The sequence below is a fragment of the Danio rerio genome, chromosome 10 (assembly GCF_052040795.2).
Source record: "Danio rerio strain M-AB ecotype USA chromosome 10, GRCz13ab, whole genome shotgun sequence".
Classification (NCBI taxonomy): Eukaryota; Metazoa; Chordata; class Actinopteri; order Cypriniformes; family Danionidae; genus Danio; species Danio rerio.
The window spans coordinates 1,894,351-1,918,282 of NC_141030.1; the positions used below are offsets into that span (position 1 = coordinate 1,894,351).

The 23,932-nt window shown below is 35.7% G+C and overlaps 2 protein-coding genes across 3 annotated transcripts; one reads left to right on the forward strand and one right to left on the reverse strand.

Moving 5' to 3' along the window:
* Window positions 1-321: 321 nt before the first annotated feature.
* On the forward strand, window positions 322-4,822 carry triap1 (TP53 regulated inhibitor of apoptosis 1). Its single transcript, NM_001159820.3, is given in 2 exon segments — window positions 322-620; window positions 4,034-4,822. Coding segments are annotated over 2 exon segments (225 nt in total). The 5' UTR covers window positions 322-473; the 3' UTR covers window positions 4,112-4,822.
* Window positions 4,823-6,816: 1,994 nt separating this feature from the next.
* Window positions 6,817-16,913, reverse strand: srsf9 (serine and arginine rich splicing factor 9). 2 transcript variants are annotated; one of them, NM_001312899.1, is given in 5 exon segments: window positions 6,817-7,467; window positions 8,681-8,853; window positions 14,176-14,354; window positions 14,443-14,626; window positions 16,779-16,913. In NM_001312899.1, coding segments are annotated over 4 exon segments (732 nt in total). In that variant the 5' UTR covers window positions 14,601-14,626; window positions 16,779-16,913; the 3' UTR covers window positions 6,817-7,245.
* Window positions 16,914-23,932: the final 7,019 nt, after the last annotated feature.

Here is a 23,932-nt window from a genome sequence, read left to right on the forward strand (position 1 = left end):
TGTATTCATTAAATATAGATTAAAACATATTACATAATAACTTAATTTTAAAGCTGACATAATAAATAAACTTATGAATTAAAATATTTAACATTAAACACATTAAATATGATGTTTTTTATGTTGTTATGTGATTAAAAAAGCTTAAACTTCTTTTTAAAAACATCCATCAAAGTGCTCTCCTTAAAGAAATCTGTTACTAGTTAATTAATGTTTCTGTATTAAATAATTAAATGTTTCTTTACTAAATATTGGCTTTAATACGTTCATATTTTAGGGCGTGAAATGATTTGTCACAAGTCCCGTTTTGCCTTGAGGACTTTTAAATGCGACTGCCGGTGTGACGTCATCGTCCTGCGCCACGCGCGAGAGAGAGAGAGCCCGGTGGTAAAACGGCAAAGTCAAGCGAGATAGGCAGTGAAATATCAACCGACAGCTTAATACGCTAAACTGTGTGTGAGAAGTGCGTGAAGATGAACAGTGTCGGCGAGGGCTGCACGGAGCTCAAGCGCGAATATGACCAGTGCTTTAACCGCTGGTTTGCTGAGAAATTCCTGAAGGGAGACCGAAGCGCGGATCCCTGCAGCGAGCTATTCAACAAATACCACACGTGTGTTCAGGTAACCCATCTCATCGGTGTATACGTGTATTATATGAACAGTCACATCTGTTAATCAGCTCGCAAGGGCGATTGGAATACATAAACACTCGTGGCTGCGTCTTAAAACCTCACTGAGCTCCCTATCTAGACAGTAGCAGTGTGTGTCGGCCCGAAAGTCAGCTTGTGACATGTTCCCTATATTGTTTACCATGCAACTTTGAATATTGGGTGTGACACATGCAAGTATGACTTCAAAACAACATTAGCAATATTTAATTGGCTGTAAACAATGTTGTACTTTGCTAGTCATTTGGCTGATAATATGATTTCACCATTTAGAGTTTGCAAACAATACAGCTCTGATATTAAATTATTAAGGAGATAATCTGAATGTGTGAATATAAAGCACATTTTTTTAGATATATCCAAGATATATATAGTCATATTGAGCAGTTATAATTGGTTTTTGTATAATTTTTTTTAATTGAAATGAGTAAAAATGACAGGCTGTAGAATAAATATCACCATAATTGTTTTAAATTTTAGTCAATTAAATCATGAATAATTTAAATTATTAACTTGAATATTTGCATTCTGTTTTAGTGTTATTTTGCAAATTTTTAAAAATCCAATAAGTCATTATTGGCATTTTTTTAATTGAAGTGAGTAAAACTGACAGGCTGTAGAATAAATGTAACGCTTCTATGTCACATTGCGCTTATGAATATTCGATGTTTTAATTTGAATATTTGCATAGTTTTCAGGGTTTTTAACATTTTTCGTATTTGTGAAAATATAGTAAATCTTTATAGACATTTTTTATTGACGTGACAAAAAATGACCGGCTGTAGAATAAATAGGTTAAGGATTGTTTTTGTTTTAAGTCATAATACACCCATGAATATTTTATTTAATTAATTTGTATATTTGCGTTTTGTTTTCAGCACCATTATGAATTTTGCATATTTGTAAAAATATAATAAATCATTATTGTCGTTTTTATCAAAGTAAGTTAAAATGACAGGCTGTTGAATAAATATGATAATTGTTTTAGTTTTTTTTTCACATTGCGGTCATAAATATTCAATTTTATTCATTTGAATATTTGCATTCTGTTTTAGTGTTATTTTGCAAATTTTTAAAAATCTAATAAGTCATTATTGGCTTTTTTTTAATTAAAGTGAGTAAAACTGACAGGCTGTAGAATAAATGTAACGCTTCTATGTCACATTGCACTTATGAATATTTGATGTTTTAATTTGAATATTTGCATAGTTTGCAGGGTTTTTTAAATTTTTCGTATTTGTGAAAATATAGTAAATCTTTATATACATTTTTTTATTGACGTGACAAAAAAATGACCGGCTGTAGAATAAATACGTTAAGAATTGTTTTTGTTTTAAGTCATAATACGCTCATGAATATTTTATTTAATTAATTTGTATAATTGCGTTTTGTTTTCAGCACCATTATGAATTTTGCATATTTGTGAAAATATAATAAATCATTATTTTCGTTTTTATCAAAGTAAGTTAAAATGACAGGCTGTTGAATAAATATGATAATTGTTTTAGTTTTTTTCACATTGCGGTCATAAATATTCAATTTTATTCATTTGAATATTTGCATTCTGTTTTAGTGTTATTTTGCACATTTTTAAAAATCGAATAAGTCATTATTGGCATTTTTTTAATTAAAGTGAGTAAAACTGACAGGCTGTAGAATAAATGTAACGCTTCTATGTCACATTGCACTTATGAATATTCGATGTTTTAATTTGAATATTTGCATAGTTTTCAGGGTTTTTAAAATTTTTCGTATTTGTGAAAATATAGTAAATCTTTATAGACATTTTTTTATTGACGTGACAAAAAATGACCGGCTGTAGAATAAATATGTTAATAATTGTTTTTGTTTTAAGTCATAATACACTCATGAATATTTTATTTAATTAATTTGTATATTTGCGTTTTGTTTTCAGCACCATTATGAATTTTGCATATTTGTAAAAATATAATTAATCATTATTGTCGTTTTTATCGAAGTAAGTTAAAATGACAGGCTGTTGAATAAATATGAAAATTGTTTTAGTTTTTTTTTTTCACATTGCGGTCATAAATATTCAATTTTATTAATTTGAATATTTGCATTCTGTTTTAGTGTTATTTTGCAAATTTTTAAAAATCTAATAAGTCATTATTGGCATTTTTTTAATTGAAGTGATTAAAACTGACAGGCTGTAGAATAAATGTAACGCTTTTATGCCACATTGCGCTTATGAATATTCGATGTTTTAATTTGAATATTTGCATAGTTTGCAGGGTTTTTAACATTTTTCGTATTTGTGAAAATATATTGACGTGACAAAAAAATGACCGGCTGTATAATAAATACGTTAAGAATTGTTTTTGTTTTAAGTCATAATACACTCATGAATATTTTATTTAATTAATTTGTATAATTGCGTTTTGTTTTCAGCACCATTATGAATTTTGCATATTTGTGAAAATATAATAAATCATTATTGTAAAAATGACAGGCTGTAGAACAAATATGACCATAATGTTTAGTTTTTTTCTTACATTGCTGTCATGAATATTCAATTTTATTAATTTGAATATTTGCATTCTGTTTTTAACTGTGTTATTTTGCATATTTGTGAAAATATAATTAATCATTATTGTCATTATTTATTATATTATTAAGGAGAAAATCTGAATGTGTGAATATAAAGCACATTTTTTTAGATATATCCGTCATATTGAGCAGTCATAATTGGTGTATTTTGTACTTAGCCATGGGTAATAGTTTTTCTGCACCTCTTTTGCTATTTAACATGGACTTTTGTGTAAAGATAAGTAAAATTAATGTCACCAGATGAGTTAAACACAAGTATTTACAATCAATGCGATACACAGTGTGTACAGAAAGTATTCAGACCCCCTTAAATGTTTCTCTCGTTGTTATCATGCAGTCATTTGCTAAAATGTTCATTCATTTCCTCATTAATGTACACACAGCACAGCTGGATTTGTCCAACCTCTGCCAATCCTCCTTGGAGGTCCTCTCCAGTTCCATCAGGTTGGATGGTCGACACTGGTGGGCCATTTTTAGGTCTTTCCAGAGATACTCAATTGGGTTTAAGTCAGGGCTCTGGCTGAGCCATTATAGAGTTGTTGTGAAGCCACTCCGTTATTATATCTGTGTTTAGGGTCATTGTCTTGTTTGAAGGTAAACCTTCGGCCCAGTCTGAGTTCCTGAGCACTCCCTGCACTAGGCATGGGATGATAACTGTTTTCAAGATATACCGCGGTTTAGAAAAGTCAAGGTTTTAATGATTTCATCTACGAGTGATTAACAAACTCTGAGAGCTCACGGACGATCTTTAAACGTGTGTTAGTTGTTTTTAAATCACTTACTTTTAATTTACAGAAAGCCATCAAGGAGAAGGACATCCCTATAGAGGGTGTGGAGTTCATGGGCCCGAACAGCGAGAAAGCAGACAGCTGATGCTCATCTCACTGTGACTGATGTTGGGTTATCTTTGTTTTAATGTGATAAAGACAGATGTGGCGCCATCATCAGGACGCAAAGACTGCAGCGCTGGCCTTCTGATGGACATCTGGATTAAGTGCACATTGATGAGACTGAAAACTCTACATTTGGTTATTTGCCTGTTCAATCATTATAAAAGAGGGATCGTTTGGCATGTGGGGAAATGCATTCAGTTCATTCGATCAGCTGTGTGTTTGGGTTTCATGTGCCTCTGAATTATTATTATTATTATTTTTAATGTAGAGTAAGGCACGGTGTACAGATGAAGTGTGGGTGCTTTATTTTCATTGCAGACTAATCGTAGATGAGAGCAATTGTTTTATTTCTGCTTCCATAACCGTGATTTGGACACTGTAGCATATTGGGAAGAGGGAGTGTAATGGTGTTTATATTTAAATAAATAATTCAAGAGATAATTAACAGATTTAAGTTATGAGTAGGAGAATCAAAGCTTTCTGGAACTTGAAATAAAGCTTGCCGAATGATAGTTCTGAAATGTCTGGTGAACTCAAACATGCATAAAATGCCTTTTGCAAATCGACTGCAGATGATTTTTGAAGGTGTTATCTATGAAATGCATGTAATGATTAAATATGAATTGTCTATTTTATGTGTGTTATATATAATTTAGTACATTTTAAGGCAGTGGTTCTCAAACTTTTTTCCGTCAAGTACCACCTCAGAAAAAAATAGTCCCACCATAACGACCAGTGTTAAAATACAGTAGCGTAGTAGGCCTAAATAAGCAGCTAAAGCTCTGGACAGTTCAGAAATGAGGCAGATTAATTTCTATTATTATGATTATTTATTATTGTCAGCAACTTTAAACATAATAAATAGCTTGAACATTAACACTGCCCTGTGCTTACAGGTTAAAAAAATTAGTAATGTTTAAATTAACCCTCTCAGACTCGAATTAATTTTTAGAAACAGGAAAAATCTGATATTTGGGGAAAATTATCATATGGGGTAGAACAATAGAATTCTGACTTTTTAAAAAAAATTTTTTTTAGAGAGAGACCTTCACATGCAAGGCATTCTGGGATGTTGCAGTTTTGCAACATTGGCTCAGTGTGGTGATTAGACACTGACGACTGTATATGATATGAACCATAACTTTTTATTTTTATATACCATAACTTTTCAAACAATGTACCAAATTGCTTTTCAGTGGTAGAACAACAACAAAAACAATATGGGATCCAAACCCAATATCGCAAATCCTCATTGAGTAGGTCATGTTTCCAAGTCACTTTGTCATGTGCTACTCCAAGAACTTTTTTTTTGTGTGTGTGTGTGTGTGTGTGTGTCATATGGTGAGCAAGTTGGGAAACTGTTTGTTGCTAATGGACAACAAAGTCCTGCAGTGGTACGTTTGAGTAAACTGTATCAGGAGTAATAAGGTAGTTAATTTTTAACTAATGCAAATCAGCAACGCCTGCCTTGAAAGGGTTAAAATGTGCTTCTAAAAGTTAATTAGAAATGAAAAGGTTAATAGGTCTTTTAAAAATTAATAGGTCTTAAAAAGAAAATTGCTGTACTTAAATGTAAAGTATTAATATATAGCAGCCTTGGGCCTCTTTTGTGATCTTATCCATATATAAAATGTTTTTGAAAGGTTTTGTAATTGATGTTGCACATATTTATAACGTGTTTGAAATCTAAACATTAAATGTATGATTTGGATTTACATATTTACTTTAGAAATTAGATCTGCTTATTGCAAGTTATGGGCTTTGTATGTCACAAAAGCAAGTGATTAAACGATACCTGTCAACATTGGGACATAAAAATACAGGATAATCCCTCAACAACAACTGTTACAAATATATGGAGGAGATTAGCTTCAAATGATGGAATACATAACAAACATTAGAAAATAAAATAAAAGTTTTAGCCTATTAAAATCAATTTACTGATCACATTGGTGTTGTATGTGTCAAAGGGTTAAAAGTGTGTTCATTTTTTTTTTTTTACTTAAATTATTCAGCAATTCCTCCGCGCACCACTAGTGTTACAAGTACCACAGTTTGAGAACCACTGTATTAAGGCTTGTTTTGTTTTATAAAAGGTAGGTCTGCATGATATTGGAAAACTTTGACATTGCGATATATTATAGCTGGGTGATTTGGCCTAAAATCAAAATCTGGATTAATTTAACATTTTAACTTCATCATCATTTTATTGTCGGCTTAGTCCCTTTATTAATCCAGGGTCGCCACAGCGGAATGAACCGCCAACTTATCCAGCAAGTTTTTACGCAGCGGATGCCCTTTCAGCCGCAACCCATCACTGGGAAACACACACACACACACTCATACACTACGGACAAGGACTTTATATTCTATACTGGACATTATTTCTGTTCAGTGATGAGACTTTAGTCTGAGCAGAGTCAGACCGCACTGTCCTGAAATCAGTCAACATCAAGACATAATCTTATTTTATTGTGCTCAAAGGTAAATCTAGAGGCCTTTGCCTTTCATATAAGCCACTACTGACACCAAATGATCAACTAGAAGTTATTTGTTGAACCTAAAACTTGGCTAGATGACAAGACTTCAGTCAGGTAGTGTATATACTTTATAAATAAGTTTCCATTATCTGTAATGTTTCTATTTCTCCTGTGAAAAACACGAATGCGCAAAAAAAAGACTCGATTCAGTCTCTCCGATTCAAAGCTTTAATTGAAAAAAAGAAAAGAAATAAAAATTAAGCATACAATCCTCACGATACAAAACAAGAAACAATCACACGGGGAGACTCAATAAAGAAACTTCTGTTTAAAATTTCAGCCTTCTGCTCAAATTATATATAAAAACCCCCCACAAAGCAATAAAACTGTCATGTCAATGAAATGGACCAGATAAAGTACTAAACAGCACATCCTTAGTCTTGTTGCCTCATGTAAATAATCACAAAGGACTAAACGGGTTATTCATCTTCAGATCTCCGACAAGCGTCGCTGGCGCATCGGTTACACACTCTCCATGAAATAAACGATGAATAAGGCCATTCGGGTTCCTACAATGGAATGTAAATTACGAAATCAAGAGACGTCAAGGGCATGGTGACGGGCTGTGGTGCGCTCATCGATAGTGGCGTGGCGGCGGGCTGTGGTGCTGGAGCGGCGGCCGGCGGGACGGTGGGCTATGGCGGGTCATGTGGCGCGGGGGTGAGCGGTAGCGGGGCGGCGGTGACCCTCTGCTTTGATACGGAGGCGTGTATCGTCCTCGAGATCTGGACCGAGAGCGCGAGCGGCCCCAGCTTGTGCCTCGCTCCTCCATCACTCTGATGTAGGCCGTCTCTCCCTGCAAAAAAACCCCAAAACAATCGCGATCACTGATGACAGAAATACAGATGACGGAGGACAATATGGTGAAGATACGTTTCAGATCAGATCCATCTATATCAAAACATTCTGGGTATTGGCCAGTGCAGATACTGATCCCACACCAGTTTTTTTACGCTTTATTTTGCTTTTCGTTTAAAAACATGCAAACATTTGACATCAAAATTATTCGCCCTCCTCTGAGATTTGTATTTGTAGTAGTTTGGCTGAAATAAAAGCACTTTTTACATTTTAAAACAAATTTTAAGGCCAATTTCATTAGCCCCCTTAAGATTTTTTCCCTGATTGGCTACAGAACGAACCACTAATATCCAATGACTTGCCTAATTAACCTAACTAGCCTATTTAGGAAACACCACAGGATGACTGATCGTGTCTTTGCAATCACTTGTGATTGACACTTGATCTGTGTTAGGTTAGCGCGGATAAATCGTGATATTCGCACGTAAATTGCCGCGTGAACATTTGAGTTTACTCGCTTTATCCGCGCGTCAAACCCAGCTTCATTCGCGCGTCAAATCCGCTTTATTCGCGCGTCAAATTCACTTCAAAACAGACGCGGATTCGCGTGATGGGCAGGGATTCTGTCTGCCTGGTGACTCTAGCTTCATATCTAAACGGCTAACATGGATTTCATGAAGAAAATAACAGTGTTTATGTGCTTTATGAAGGCTGAAAAACAGCGTGGATACGTTTAGAGCCGTGTCTGAGTCCACTACATCCTTTCAGAGGTGCATCCAGCTCTGTGAGCTCATAAACTCCTCAAGAAACTGAAGCTGGATCACGGAGGCTTTCAGCGGTGCTTCTGACTGAGCCAAGCCCAGTTTGATGACTTGTTGTCGGTGTCGCCTGGAGGATTTCCCCCAGGACACCATCAACAGGTTCTACATCACAATCACGCCCCCACAAGAGCAAGCTCCTGATTGGTTAACGCGGTGCGAATGTCCGCTGAAGTTCAGATTTTCGAACTCGAGAGATTCGCGCGAAACACTCGTTAAGTGTATTCGCACTGTGCAATTCGAGTCATTCGCTTCGCCCCATTCGCGCGTATCGCGCCGCAGGATGTCTATTCGCGCGTTTGCATTGACTTAACATGGAAATCACTCGCGCTTGATGCGCGTTCCGCGTCTGGTGTGAACGCAGAATCAGATCGTTTCACAATTGAGTCTCACCTGGTGGGATCTGAACTCTGTGCTGTCCAGACGTCGCAGTGCGTACTCCATGTCCTCCCGCCTGAGGAACTCCACAACCCCCTCACCGTCACGCTGCACGTCTGCGAAACACACGTCTCCGGCCTCCCGCATGTGGTCCTTCAGGTCCTGCCAGCTGCCAGTGGGAGGAAGACCTGCATGGAAAACATGAGGACATTTATCCACACTAATCTACTGCATTGCCTTATTTAACATACAACAAATTGTAAATGTGTGTTAAAGGGATAGTTCACCCAAAAATTTTAACTACCTCAACGTTTACTCACCCTCATGTGGTTTAAACCTTTTATGAGTTTCTTTCTTCTGCTGAACATGACAGAAGATATTTAGAAGAATGCTGATTGCTGGGACACATAGTTTACCTACTATAGATGTATAAGCAAGCAGGGTGACTAAATGATCAGGTATTTATCCTTTTAGGGTGACGGATCCCTTTAAAATGCATATGCACGGCAACAGATGTGTAAAGAGAACAATTCAGTGATTCCCATATAAATTAAATAATGAGATAATAAACAGACTGTTGTAATTTCTTGGTGGTTTAAATTGATAATTCACTTAGATTTTATTCAGCACACATGATTTATCCATTGCAGCGCATACAGTTTTTCTGAAAGGCTTCAGTCCTTCCATTTAAAGTCCAAATACATTTTTAAAATGACATTACAGGCATAGTTTACACAATTAAAATTCGGTCATCATTTACTAACACTAATCTTGTTGAACACAAATGAAGATAGTTTAAAACTAGGGCTGCACGATTTGGGAAAAATCTGATATTGCCATATTTTGTTTTACTGCAACATATATTGCAATATGAATATAATTAATTCAAATAGCTCTATTTGGAAATATTTCATTCATTTATATCGACTGAGATGATCAAATCTTATATAATATAACAATTACAAACACCTAAAGTACGACAGGGCAAAAATAGAAGTGGAATAAACTGTGCTTTGTGGTTTCCTGGGCAGTCTAACAGTATTCAAGTACAGATATTGAACAATCCAATGTAAAATAACATGGTTATTAGGCCTGCTATGATATCTATTTTTGTGGTGCGATATATAGCAACAAAAAGTATTGCAATAAATAATATTATTGTCATTTTAAGACCATTTTGACGGTATAATAGCACCACAATGCAAGAACACTCCTCCAAAGAACAGATAATAATTTATTCCTGAGAACGTTTCATTTATTTATAGTAATTTTAACTATTTAATAATGAGGTATTGAATCAGAATGTGACAATGCATATCCTAAACAAACAAACAAACAACACTAAATGTCAACAAAAGTGGTAAAAAAGAACTAGAAAAAAGTAGCAGATCTACTTTCAGATGACAGACACCCACATGAAAATATACTTCAGTTTAACTATACTGACATCTCCAATAGAGATAGAGATGTCGCACAATCAGCTAAAATGTGGTTAAATTTATTTTAATGTACGGGCGATAAATATTGCATTATTAAAAATGATTTAGCTCATGTGTATGTGTTGTGCAGATATTGATTATTGAGACAGGCCTAATGGTCATCCCTGCATAAATGCTTCTTTAAATAACAGCTTTTAATCATTTTATATATATATAATATAATCGTATGACATGACTAGTGCAGATACACAATTGCAATATCGATGCTCAAACGATATATTGTTTAGCCCTATTGGACATCGTAGCCATTTGCATTCACTGCATTTGTTTTTCCAACTATGGAAGTCAGTAGGCATGGGATGATAAGCGGTTTCAAGGGTTACCATGGTTTGGAAAAGTCAAGGTTTTAAAACTGCTAACATTTTCTGTTATACCGTTCCTACTGTACATGCAAGTTTTTGTTGTTGTTATTTTTTTACGTTTTTACTATTTTATTTAGTTTTGTTTAGCTTATAAACTAATACCCAGGCATGCTATCGACCTGCACAGTGCAGTGGCTTGCTTTATATCCAAAGAAAAGGAAAATCTGCAAAGACGCCTTTTTAAGTTGTAAAGAAATCTAGTTTTAAACTAATGAAAACAGCAGAAGTTGATGATTCATTCTAGTTACTTAGCCTGACATGTTTACTGTTACATAATATTTTGAATGTTTCTTAAAATAAAATATATTGGGTTCAGGGAGGGGATAAAAGTCTAGGATAAAAAGATGCTTTGAAGAATGTTGGAAACAAGCAGCTTTTGAGATCCACAGCAGGAATAAAATACTATGAAAGTCGATAAATATTGATTTCAAACTTTCTTAAAAAAATAACTGTTCACAAAATACTCAAACATTTTTGCAGAATTTAGAGAGAGTGAATAAATGATTGATTATTTTAAGGTGAACTATCCTTTATTGATAGTTGGCACAGCCATATCACCCTGCAGCCCAAGACCGGTTACTCCCTGAAGCTAAGAAGGACTGAGGCCCCGTTACACTAGTGCGTTTTAGTTTTAAAAAGACGTTATAGATCAAAAACGATCCGCGTCCACACTATTGTTTTAAACATATCTCCGTCAACACTTCGCCACCAAAAACGTATATCACGTGATCATTCGCGCACTCTGGGCATGCGCGTTCTAGTATAAACAGGAAGCATGTGTCTCGCTCGGCATTTGGTTAATGTTAGTCGACAAACGCCGGTTGAACAATGAACGCGATGGCAAAGAAAGCAAGAGAGGTATTCTTGTGGACAGACGACGAGGTCGAGTTGTTACTAAACGTAACAAATGAATAACTGCACAATGCCGCCTAAAACAGACAATAGTGCAAACAACGCTCCCATTTCTGTGCACATGTTGTTGTTTACAGTGAAGGCTGGTCTGCTGTCTTCCGGTAGCGTTAAAGCCATGGTTATAGTCATGTGATAGAGGCTTGACGAATAAGGGAAGGATACGCAATGACACAAAAGCACCAATCAGGTAGCGAATCTCAGCAGCCCCGCCTCCGTTTTCAGATGTCTCCGTTTTCCCTCATCCACACTGAGACGGAGCAGCAGCGCTTCAGAATGAAAACGACTTCTCCAGCGTTTTCAAAACAGTCAGTTTTCGGCGCTCGAGAACTCCAGCGTAGTGTGGACGGATGGCGTAACCGTAGCAAAACTTATGCGTTTTAAAACAGAAACGCATTAGTGTAAACGGGGCCTGAGTCTGGTCAGTATCTGGATGGGAGACCACATGGGAAAACTAGGTTGCTGTTGGAAGTGGTGTTAGTGAGGCCAGCAGGGGGCGCTCAACTTGCGATCTGTGTGGGTCCTAAGTAAAGGGGACACTATACTGTCAGTCTTTCAAATGAGACGTTAAACCGAGGTCCTGACTCTGTTAGGCTTGAGCGGTAATTCGTTTGTTAAGTCCTATGTATGTAATACTGTTTCCGGGTCCAAGCTGCTACTCATTTCAGTGGAGAAAATATTCGTTTATGACCACTTTTTAATCATATCAAACATTAAAGTGAGTTAATAAATTAATATAATATAAATGAATGGATATATGAATTAATAAAATCATAGTGTACACAACAATCTCTGGGCTTGCTGCATCACAAAATACAAAAATTTTAACAATTTACAAAAAATGTATCACTTTCTGGACATCGAATAATAGGCAAGGATATATATATATATATATATATATTGCGATCGTGATTTTCGAAAGCATTTTTGCACTTTGTAAACGTTTATTATTACCATTTGATGAGTCTCCCCATACAGTTTAATAGAGCGCTTGGATGCAGAAGCCACTTCGTGTGACGTCACACTTAACAAGCGGATAGGGTGATCTAAAAAAATAGCGTTATACCATCATAAAAAACAATGCTCTTATATAGGAGACAAGGATTAAATATAATTTATTTAATGTCTAAAATTGTGTACGCTTATACGAGGTTATCATCACGGGAAAGATGGTGAGTCCACCAAGTGGTCTCGAAAAAGAACACAACTTCTGCAGTTTGGCAGTATTTCGGGTTTCAACCGAATGAGAAGCGAGAGGTGGTAAACACGAATGAGGCAATTTGCAAATTGTGCAACAAAAAGGTGACTGAGAGAGATGAAAATACTCCAAACCTAATGCTACACATACGGCATTTAGTTTCAAAATGGTTTAGCCACAAGCCATCAGTTTGGTGACACTGTTTGAGCCTTACTAATCTTTTATTATGCGCGGTAATACTGTAAACCGAGGTCTAACGGTCTTTGTGGCTGCTCTTAGGGTGTATGACTACTCATGATAGATGTACTATATAAATACACATTACATTACAATGGAATAGGGGTGTAACGATTCACGGTTGATCTATGTTTCGTACGGATCACAACCCACGCGTCTGAACACCCGCGGATAAATACATTTTGTTTACTAGTAGATTGATCCTAAATTTGTAACGATCTCAGAGAGATCCCCCTCGTGCCATTCAAATTTCATGTATGAAAGCATTTAGACTTTCCTGTCAAATGTAATGATGATGAAAGAAGTTGTGCTGGGTTATAGGGGATGTGGTGGGTTTCTTCGGATATTAAAGGTGTTTTCTGTCACGACTTGTTTAGCCTGCATTAATGCATTCAGTGTAAGCTGCACGATTAATCATTAAAAGATCAGGATCTCAACACCCACGCAACATCAATTATAAATGATGGTGATTTATTAAATATGTTTATCCTTCCAATCGCTGATTTCAGATCTGTTTGAAAAATGCAAAAATCAAGAAAGAGATTCAGTCTTAAGTCTGAGTACGTTATGAAGGTAAAGTCAAATAACACGGAAGTGCTGGGAGAACAGTTTATAGTTTAGATAAAGTCACTGATGTTTATGGTAAAGATTAAAATCACTGTCATAAGCACATTAACTTGATGCTCAAAAACGAAAGTTGTAGGCAGCAGTTACGTTATTTAACCAGTAGGTGGCGACAACCAGCCATAAAAAATCTGCCATTGAATAATTCTTTAAAAATGATCATCTAGCAATGAAACATGAAGATTTATGAGTGAAGAACTGAATCATTTATTGAAGATGAGACTACAAATAAATAAATATGGGCTGTACAAATGATGTTAGATTTCTACATTTAACATTATCATTTTTCACTGAATATTTTAGCTTATTTTTATTCAGCTGAATATTTTCAGCTAATTACTTCATTCTAACATCATTTATACAACCCATATTTATTTATTTTTAATTAAATTACAGCTTTTGCAGTGCTGTTTTTGTAATAAATGAAAAGCAAATGACATTTCTCTCCTGGCTGATCCAAAAAATGGTTTGATTTGTGAATTAAAAACCATAATGTGATCCGAACCATGAGATTTGTTGCACCATTACAATGGGATATAGATTTATTTTCAACTGAGTAACAGAAACCTCAGATTTCACTAAAATATCTGCATGTGTGTTCAACATGAGGGCGAGTAAACAAATCGATCTGTCTGTTTATTAATACATTTTTTTAGCTGTAGCATCGACCTCTAAACTCACCCGTCACGATAACCCGAAACTCAGATCTGCGAGTCGGGGGTCCAAACCTTCCTCTTGGTCCTCCTCCTCCTCCTGCAGGTCCACTAAATTTGGATCCAGAAGAACGAGGGTATTCCACACGCAGCTTACAGTCTCCAAATCCATATCCATTCCTTCCAAAGACGGCATCCTCCGCATCCCTAGAGGAAGAGAGGAAAGTGCTCCTAATTTTCGTTCTACACCAGAAAAAGCCTCGTCCCCTGTGTTCTCTGAGGCCGTGCGACTCACCGTGGGTCCTCAAATCGCACAAAGGCAAACGGGATGGTGCTTCTGTTGTTCTTCAGCTCAATATCCCGAATTTTTCCGTATTTGAAGAAGAGATCCTCAATGTCCCTCTCCTGGACGTCCATGGGAAGGTTTCCCACGTAGATCCGTCCGTCCGACATGGCTTAAACTCCGCAAAACCTGCAGCCTTCGAGGAAATAGAGCGTTTTTTTTTTTCCACGTCAGGGGTGTTTTCAGAACATCCAAACTCTAGTCCGTCCGTCTACAAAAATTTCTATTTACAACTCTAAACTTTGCCGGACGCGGCACATGTCGAGTTCAAGAAAGCCAGCACAGGATCCTCTTCAGGACCACAGTCTGAAAACTTAGAAACACAGGAGAATCAATCAACCTGAACAGACATGCAGGACAAAGGGCCTGACGCTTCGCAAATCCATCACCAAACATTTGAATAACGTTTGCAAGCCACATTTAAATGATCATTTGACTGACCCATCTTGCCATACACAATCTATTATTACAGTAGATGCTTTTGTCATCTCGTTTTGACATATTGCAGTGCTTCCCACACATAGACTTTACTTGGGCGGGCTGAACAGGTATATTAACGTCCGCCCAAGTTTTAGTGACACATATTTTATACTATTATTATCATCCTATTACACTTTTCTTTGTATCCGCCCGATATAACCCAACATCCGCGAGTGATTACATAGAGGAAAATCTTCTCTCATTACCTGCTCTCTGCACTCACTGTGTATATACTCACTGTGCACTCACTGTGAATATTCGCACATTCGTTCATTTAACTGTCTCTATATTGTTTTCCATGCTAATTTGAATATTCAATCAGAATTAGCATGCAAGTATGACTTCAAAACAACATCAACACTATCTAATTGACCAAATATTGTTGGCTGATTCTAGCGTTATGGACGTGACATTTGCAGTAAAACTTTTAAACATAAATGTACAGAGAAAGTGTATGTTAACATTATATTGAAACATCTGTTTATATTTCACAAAAAAACAAACCTCAGAGTTATGGGATCAAAACATTTCAATCTGTGAACATTTGTTCTACTTTAAATGAGGAAAATAGACATGTGTTATGGATGTGACCAAAAAAAAAGTCTGCGAGTTTACAGTATACAACATTTCTTGTAGAAATTCTGTGAATTAAAATGCACAACCCAAAATAAATAATGCTCATCAAAAGGATCAGAGTTGGCTTTTTATTAAACAAAAATGATTGGTTTTAATTTATTTGGACATTTTTGCATTTTTTAGGTAAAAGCTTTGTTATGGATGTAACACTTTTTCATTATGGATGTGAAATTGCCATTTGTGTGACTTTGGTAAATCAAATATAATAGTTTGAAAACATTGACAGAGATATTTTTAAGTATTTTAAAGTACTGTAAAACACTTGCCTATAGAAAAAAATGAAAATGGTTTCGCTATTTTGGTGAAAACATTTTTCTTTTCATGGCAAGGTTGACATTTGCATGGAATTGCTCTGTTGTACTTTGATAGTCAGTGGCTGCTAATATGATTTCCCAATTTAGAACTTGCGAACAAGACTCTTCTGCAATTATATTATTAAGCAGAATGTCTGAATATCCGAATATAAAGCAACTTTACATCTATAATGACTAGAAGTACAACCTTCACAGTGCTAATGCTGTTTTAAGTCATACTTGCATGAAATTTCGGACTGAATTTTCAAAGTAACATTGTAAACAATCTAAGGAACGTGTCACAAATTGCCATTTTGCTCATAAATTAGCGAATATGCGAATATAAAACCTAATTTACCTCAATTGTCTCAAGAATCTTTTGCTATAAGCAGGCTATTATGAGCAGATATATAGCTGATACATCAACTCTTGATATTATGAGCTTTATAAATAACAGATCTATAAAACATGCGAGTATTTGACAATAAAATGTGCAATTGTTTCTTATATTACAGTCTTTTATCAATAAAGGAGTCAAATGCAAATGAAAGGAGCAGCCATGACAGCTGCTAACAGTGCTAGCATACCTCAGCTCTTCTAATCCTGCCAATTCCGCACACAATTCCAAATGTTCACTTAAATTAATTCATTTGCGATAATATAAACATGTGTTAATAAGCTGAATAGCCATAACGTGTAAATATATAATATCTACATTGCAGAACAATAAAACAGAATCACTTTAGCATGCTAGCTCCTTTGTTGAGGCATATGTTCAGAAAATAGCGAACACGATGGAATAATGGTGTCAGTGTTTTTTCCTCTGTGCACAAATCAGCTTAGATGTCGAATATATCAGTATTTGTTAGTTTGATTTACCTGTATAATTTGCAGCTCGTGATAAAAACACAGGATAAACAAGCGCACGCGCTTCTCCTCCCCGGATCAGGAAGTGACACAAAGGCCCGCCCCCTTCAGGACAATACAAGCAACTACACCAAACGGCTAAAGCCAGTCACTACAAAATAAAGGGACGAAACACTAAAACATATGAGCAGCAAAATAAATAAATAAATAAATAAAATTTAAATATATATAAATATACAAAGCTACAGTTATTTAGATGTATAAACAGTTATTCTTTATTTCAATTTTTAAATATTTTTGAAACGCTAAAGTAAATGAAAATGCAGGTTGGGCAAGTAATGTACCGTTTATTTATTAACTACTATATATATAACGCAAAGTTTTATAACGTTTTCAATAATGTTCTGAAAACACATTAAACAGCGCAATGAAACGTTGTAAAACGTGTTGAATAACGTTATAACCAAACATGAACATTAACACAACGTAAATGTTAAACACAACATTTTTACAACTTAATGGCAACGTTACAAGAACATTTCTATAATTTAAACTAGTTAGCTAGGCACTATATTGTTATTAAATCCTCTGTAATCTAATAAATGTATTCTAAACCAGAGGAGAAGTTTGTGAATTGTGTTCTCTTGTTGTTCAGTGTTTGATTAAAGTGTTGAGGCTGTGCAAAAAGCAGTTCAATCCTCTGCAAATGCATCTGGAGCATGTTTGGTCTGGTAAAGTGACTTGTGTGCTGAGATGTAGGTTAAGGTGTGTCTCTTTAAATGACAGCTGAAGCTCTGTTGTGTCGGTGTGATCGGCTCTAATTGCTTCATCGTTCCTCCGAGCTTCTTCTGGTCTCGGTGAGCGACTTCATCTGAATTTCACCCTCAGCTGCAACAGATTTGTGCGAGTTGTGGCAGACGGCCCGGACAGTGTGCCAGATGCACTCACTAACCTCTTTTGAGGGATTTTAGGACAAAGAAACAAGAAAGCCAATACACAATCCCGTTGTGTTTGTGACTGTTTCCACAACAGATCTCGCACTCATCACGGAGAGCAAAGATATGCTTTTCAGGGTTCAGACCCCACAATGTAAGGAATATAAGGTACAAACTTACACACACACACACACATTTTTTTTTATTATTTGCAAAAAAAACAGTTGACAAGTTTGTAGCAATATTTATGTACAATACAGAATATGAATTACATTGTCAATCAAAAAGAGATATGATAGAGCAGGGGTTCTCAATTGGTTTGGCCATGGGACCCAAATTTTTACATGGTCATCAAGCCGCGACCCAAATTTTTGGGAACTATAATACAGTTTTGGGAATTATACTTCATTTGTATTTATTTGTTAACATACACAAGTAGTGACAGATAAATAAGAAATTCACCAAGACTTACAAATAAACACTATTTTATTGCTGTCATTTAACAAAATGGATCAAATAATATAATTATTACAAAGTAAAATTGACAAATACTGTTAATAATAAACTGTTAATAAAACATGTTTTCTGGTTTCTAAATGTTGTTTTATTTACAAGGTTTCATGCTCTCTTTAGAGAGCACCTCACTACATATGACACTAAGGCTTTAAGTCTTATTTGTCGTCAATATATATATATATCCATACTTTACATGTTCGGGTCATACTTGGGCTTCGACATATTTGTTGCTATAATTAAATGAAATTCCAGATGTCAAACAGTAGGGTTGTCGGGCACGCATTTCAAAATAAAAGTCTAGTATAAGCAAAATAAGTAAAAATTTTAACTTTTGTTGTTGTTTTTTTTACCACACACTCAAAATGACCCACTGAAAATGTTCCCGCAACCCACTTTTGGGTCGCGACCCACCAGTTGAGCAACACTGTGATAGAGAAAGAGAGAAGAAAAAAAAGAATAAAGAACATGATATAAACTTGAGGGTCATAACAAATTGAAATAGTTCTGTTTGCTTTCTTATTTTTAGATAATGAAATTAAATGTTTAAAAAGACTAAATTCTTGCAGAAAAACAGGAAAATATGGTTTAGTATTAGTAAATTTGCATTTGTGATTATGGAATTTACAAAGAAAATAAATTAAATTTATAACAAAACAAGCATTTCTCTTAGTAGAGGCAGATTCATGATAACCAAAAATTCATTCATTCATTCATTTTCTTGTCGGGTTAGTCCCTTTATTAATCCGGGGTCGCCACAGCCGAATGAACCGCCAACTCATCCAGCAAGTTTTTACGCTGCAGATGCCCTTCCAGCCACAACCCATCTCGGGGAAACATCCACACACACATTCACACACACACTCACACACTACGGACAATTTAGCCTACCCAATTCACCTGTACCTGCATGTCTTTGGACTGTGCGGGAAACCGGAGCACCCGGAGGAAACCCACGCGAAGGCAGGGAGAACATGCAAACTCCACACAGAAACTGAGTCGAGGTTCGACCCGGCGACCTTCTTGCTGTGAGGCGACAGCACTACCTACTGCGCCACTGCCTCGCCATAACCAAAAATAATTTCTTTAAATGTAACTGAAACATTGTGTTGTATATTATCATTAATGAATGAGCCAATATGTTTCCAAAACTGTACAGCATAATTACACTCCCGAAATAAATGAAAAAGTTTCTGTATGAAATTGACAAAATGAACATTTTACATCAACATTAGCATGAAACTTTTTCAAAAATTATTTTATAGGAAAAAATTTGTTGATGGCGAGGCAGTGGCGCAGTAGTGCTGTCACCTCACAGCAAGAACGACGCTGGGTCGCTGGTTCGAACCTCAGCTCAGTTGGCGTTTCTGTGTGGAGTTTGCATGTTCTCCCTGCCTTCGCGTGGGTTTCCTCCGGGTGCTCTGGTTTCCCCCAGAGTCCAAACACATGCGGTACAGGTGGTAGGCTAAATTGTCCGTAGTGTATGAATGTGTGTGTGAATGTGTGTGTGGATGTTTCCCAGAGATGGGTTGCAGCTGGAAGGGCATCCGCTGCGTAAAAACTTGCTGGATAAGTTGGCGGTTCATTCTGCTGTGGCGCCTTCGGATTAATAAAGGGACTAAGCCGACAAGAAAATAAATAAATGAAATTTGTTCATCAATTTAACAGACACTTCTTTGACCTTGTTGGTGAGAAAATATCTTTGATGCAAAGACCTAATTTTTCCCCATATTAAATCTCTCTATATATTATTGCAATAAGAGATTACAGGGGACAACGTAACAACGTTTTCAATGAAAAGAGATCTAATTTTGTAATTTTTATCTTATTTGTTAGAAAAACAAATTTTACCTTTAAACGTTTCTGTCGGATCAGAAAGGTTTGCTTATTTAGGAGGGAGATGATTGCTATTTAAAGAGCAAAGTAATTCCTGATGTTATAGCTCACAAAACGGTAATGATTCGCACTCAATTGCATCGTACTGTTTTTATTTATTTATTTTTCTTACATTTTACAGGTGATTAAAAGACACTGTGTGAATCATTACCTTTTTTTTAATAATAGCATTGATAAGATTGACGCACCAAACCAAAGAAGTAACTAAAAACACCGCAAGCGCGCAGAGCAAACTTCAGTAACTCTACACACCTGATGTTATAGCTCCCATAACAATGGCGAAATCTTCTGGACTTACTGCTATGTAATACGCAGAAATAAATTCAAAGTAATTCATTAAAAAACCTCTGTTGTTAAATAACTGACTAACTAAAAGTAAACCGTAGTTAAACCATTCACTGAAAAACAAAATATATATAAAATATTTTGGTTATTCCAAATAGAAAATGTGTGAGGAGTGAAATGATGTTTATAAATTAAAGTCCAGGCCAGTTACTCTCACACACACACACACGCACATCTGTTCGGAAGAGCAATGACAGTCATCTGTAATAATTGGATAACAGTGTTATTTGCAGGGAAGGATAGTTTCCTGTTTACATCAAGCTCAGAAAACAGGAAGCTTTACAGGGCGCTGCACGCAGATAATCTGGTTTGCATTCCCAGACCAATTCATTGAGTTAAATACGACTGAAGTGCAACACAAAGAGAACTTCAATACCATTGTGGTGAAATCCCGCGCAGCTTCCTGCAGCACAGACGTAAAAAACAAAAGATAGTTGCTGCTCATTCAAAATACTTGTTTAAAATGAGCTGAAACAACACAATTCTTGTCATTTCTTTGGAGAATTTATGTTCAGTCCACTAGTGAAAAATTAAGTGAATGGAATTGATTTGTGTTGGGACAACATGAAGGCATTGTGTTGGTGTACTGTTAACGATGACACAATGTTTAATTGCATCTTATTTTAGAGGCTGCATCCTCCGAAGGATGCATTCAAAGGGCGCTGCGTCATCGCGATCGCATCGCATTAGATATACAGCATGGTGCTGTAACTGTAATACAGTATTTTAGCTGCAATTGATTTACAGTAAGTTACTGTAAATTCTACTTCGCTGCTTGTTCAAACTACTTATTTAAATTTAGCTGAATCCGCACAACTATTAAGTTTATTTAGGGACAACTTATATTCACTTTATGCTCAACTTATGTTTAATGTTCAATCTGCTTCAACGTAAAAACGATTTAACTTAAATTTAAAACGGTTTTAACTATCGATTTGTGTTGGACAACATGAAGGAAGGGCGAGGCAGTGGGTGCTGCTGTCGCCTCACAGCAAGAACGTTGCTGGATCACTGGTTTAAGCCCAGGCTCAGTTTGCGTTTCTGTGTGAAGTTTGCATGTTCTCCCTGCGTTCGCGTGGGTTTCCTCTGGGTGCTCCGGTTTCCCCCACAGTCCAAAGACATGCAAGAAAATGAATGAATGAATGAACATGAAGGAATTGAGAGGAAACTTGACTGATTTCTGTGAGAATCTTGGTCCATGTGGGTTCCAGTAGGTCTTCTGCAGTGTTAGTGATGATCGGTGTGCAGTTCAACAGATGATCCATCAGAAAAATCCACCTTCACTTTTACAAATGATCAACTAAAAGTCAAGTTATTATTTATGTTACTTACAACTGACATCCACGACAAGACTTTTGTCAGGTAGTGTATATAAACTGTCTACATGCATAACATTGCAGCTTTACGCAATTAGATATTTACAGTGTGACAGACAGTATTTATACCTGGAGTGATCAAAATCATAATCACGCTGATAAACAAAATTTGAAACGGTAATACTAACCGTCAGAAGATTTACCATGGTTCACTTCGAAACTGTAATCATGACAACATCAATTCGTAGTTCTCAAACCTTTTTACTCTGTTAAAATAGTTGGGTTAAAAATACCATAACATACAACCCAACTATAGGTTATTGTAGCACCTTCTAAACTAGGTTATTTTAACCCAATGCATTGGGTTATTTTGATTAAATGTAATTTTTTTATTTTCTGGTATTACTATTATTACTAGTACGACTAATAATTGTATAATTATGGCTGGGTAAATAAATAACATAGTTTACAAAAATATTTAAAAATGCTTTATTTTAATTATATTTTAGTTCCAGACTGTTAAAATAAATCAACACACTAAAAAACGTTGAATAATTTATTTAACCCAATGGTTTAGTTAAACATATTTGGTTCTTTGTTGGGTTATTTTTAACCTTTATTAGGTTATTTATTAATAACTCAACCAGTTGGGTTAAATATTTGGTGCTTTGTTGGGTTATTTTTAACCTTTATTAGGTTATTTATTAATAACTCAACCAGTTGGGTTAAATATTTGGTGCTTTGTTGGGTTATTTTTAACCTTTATTTGGTTCTTTATTAATAACTCAACCAGTTGGGTTAAATATTTGGTGCTTTGTTGGGTTATTTTTAACCTTTATTAGTTTATTTATCAATAACTCAACCAGTTGGGTTAAATATTTGGTGCTTTGTTGGGTTATTTTGAACCTTTATTTGGTTGTTTATTTAATAACTCAACTAGTTGGGTTAAATATTTGGTGCTTTGTTGGGTTATTTTTAACCTTTATTAGGTTATTTATCAATAACTCAACCAGTTGGGTTAAATATTTGGTGCTTTGTTGGGTTATTTTTTAACCTTTATTAGGTTATTTATTAATAACTCAACCAGTTGGGTTAAATATTTGGTGGTCTGTTGGGTTATTTTTAAACTTTATTAGGTTATTTATCAATAACTCAACCAGTTGGGTTAAATATTTGGTGCTTTGTTGGGTTATTTTTAACCTTTATTAGGTTATTTATTAATAACTCAACCAGTTGGGTTAAATATTTGGTGCTTTGTTGGGTTATTTTTAACCTTTATTTGGTTCTTTATTAATAACTCAACCAGTTGGGTTAAATATTTGGTGCTTTGTTGGGTTATTTTGAACCTTTATTTGGTTGTTTATTTAATAACTCAACTAGTTGGGTTAAATCATTGGTGCTTTGTTGGGTTATTTTTTAACCTTTATTAGGTTATTTATCAATAACTCAACCAGTTGGGTTAAATATTTGAATTTCAACAGTCAGCTCAACTGGTTGAGTTATTAATAAATAACCTAATAAAGGTTCAAAATAACCCAACAAAGCACCAGATGTTTAACTCAACCATTGGGTTAAATAAATAACTCATCGTTTTTTAGAGTGTTGGAGCAATCTCCACATACTTCAATGCTTTAACAAATGTAAAGTCTAAAATAAATGCGACAGAGGCTTGTTCTAGTCTCCTTTCAGTGAGAAACAGATTAAAGTAGATCTTGTTAATCCTGCAGCCCATTTCCGCAGAACTGGACACCTCCTGATTCTGCCAAAATGTGGTTGAAAGCAGCGGGGTTATATGATCATAGCGTGCACATGACCACTGATGCATGCTTAATGAAAGGCCTTTTTGTGCAAAGAGATCATTAAGAGCAACAGATGGTGAAGAGAACTGATGTGAAACTGGGATAAAGTCCGTGAGGGCGGTTCAGCTGTACGTTTCATTTTCGTGGTGGTCAGTGATGGGCTGTGTGTTTCACTGTGTTAGGTTCAGACGTCTAAATGATCAGCTTATTCGAGGATCTGAGCCTCCACATTCCGGAATCCTGCTCCCAAATCCGCTCGGAGGCTCTTTCCATGTGATCACAACTGTGAAAAGATTTCTCATGGCCTCAGACTATGAGCACTCTCTAATAGACATAATCACAGACTTTCCATAGTCAGGCTT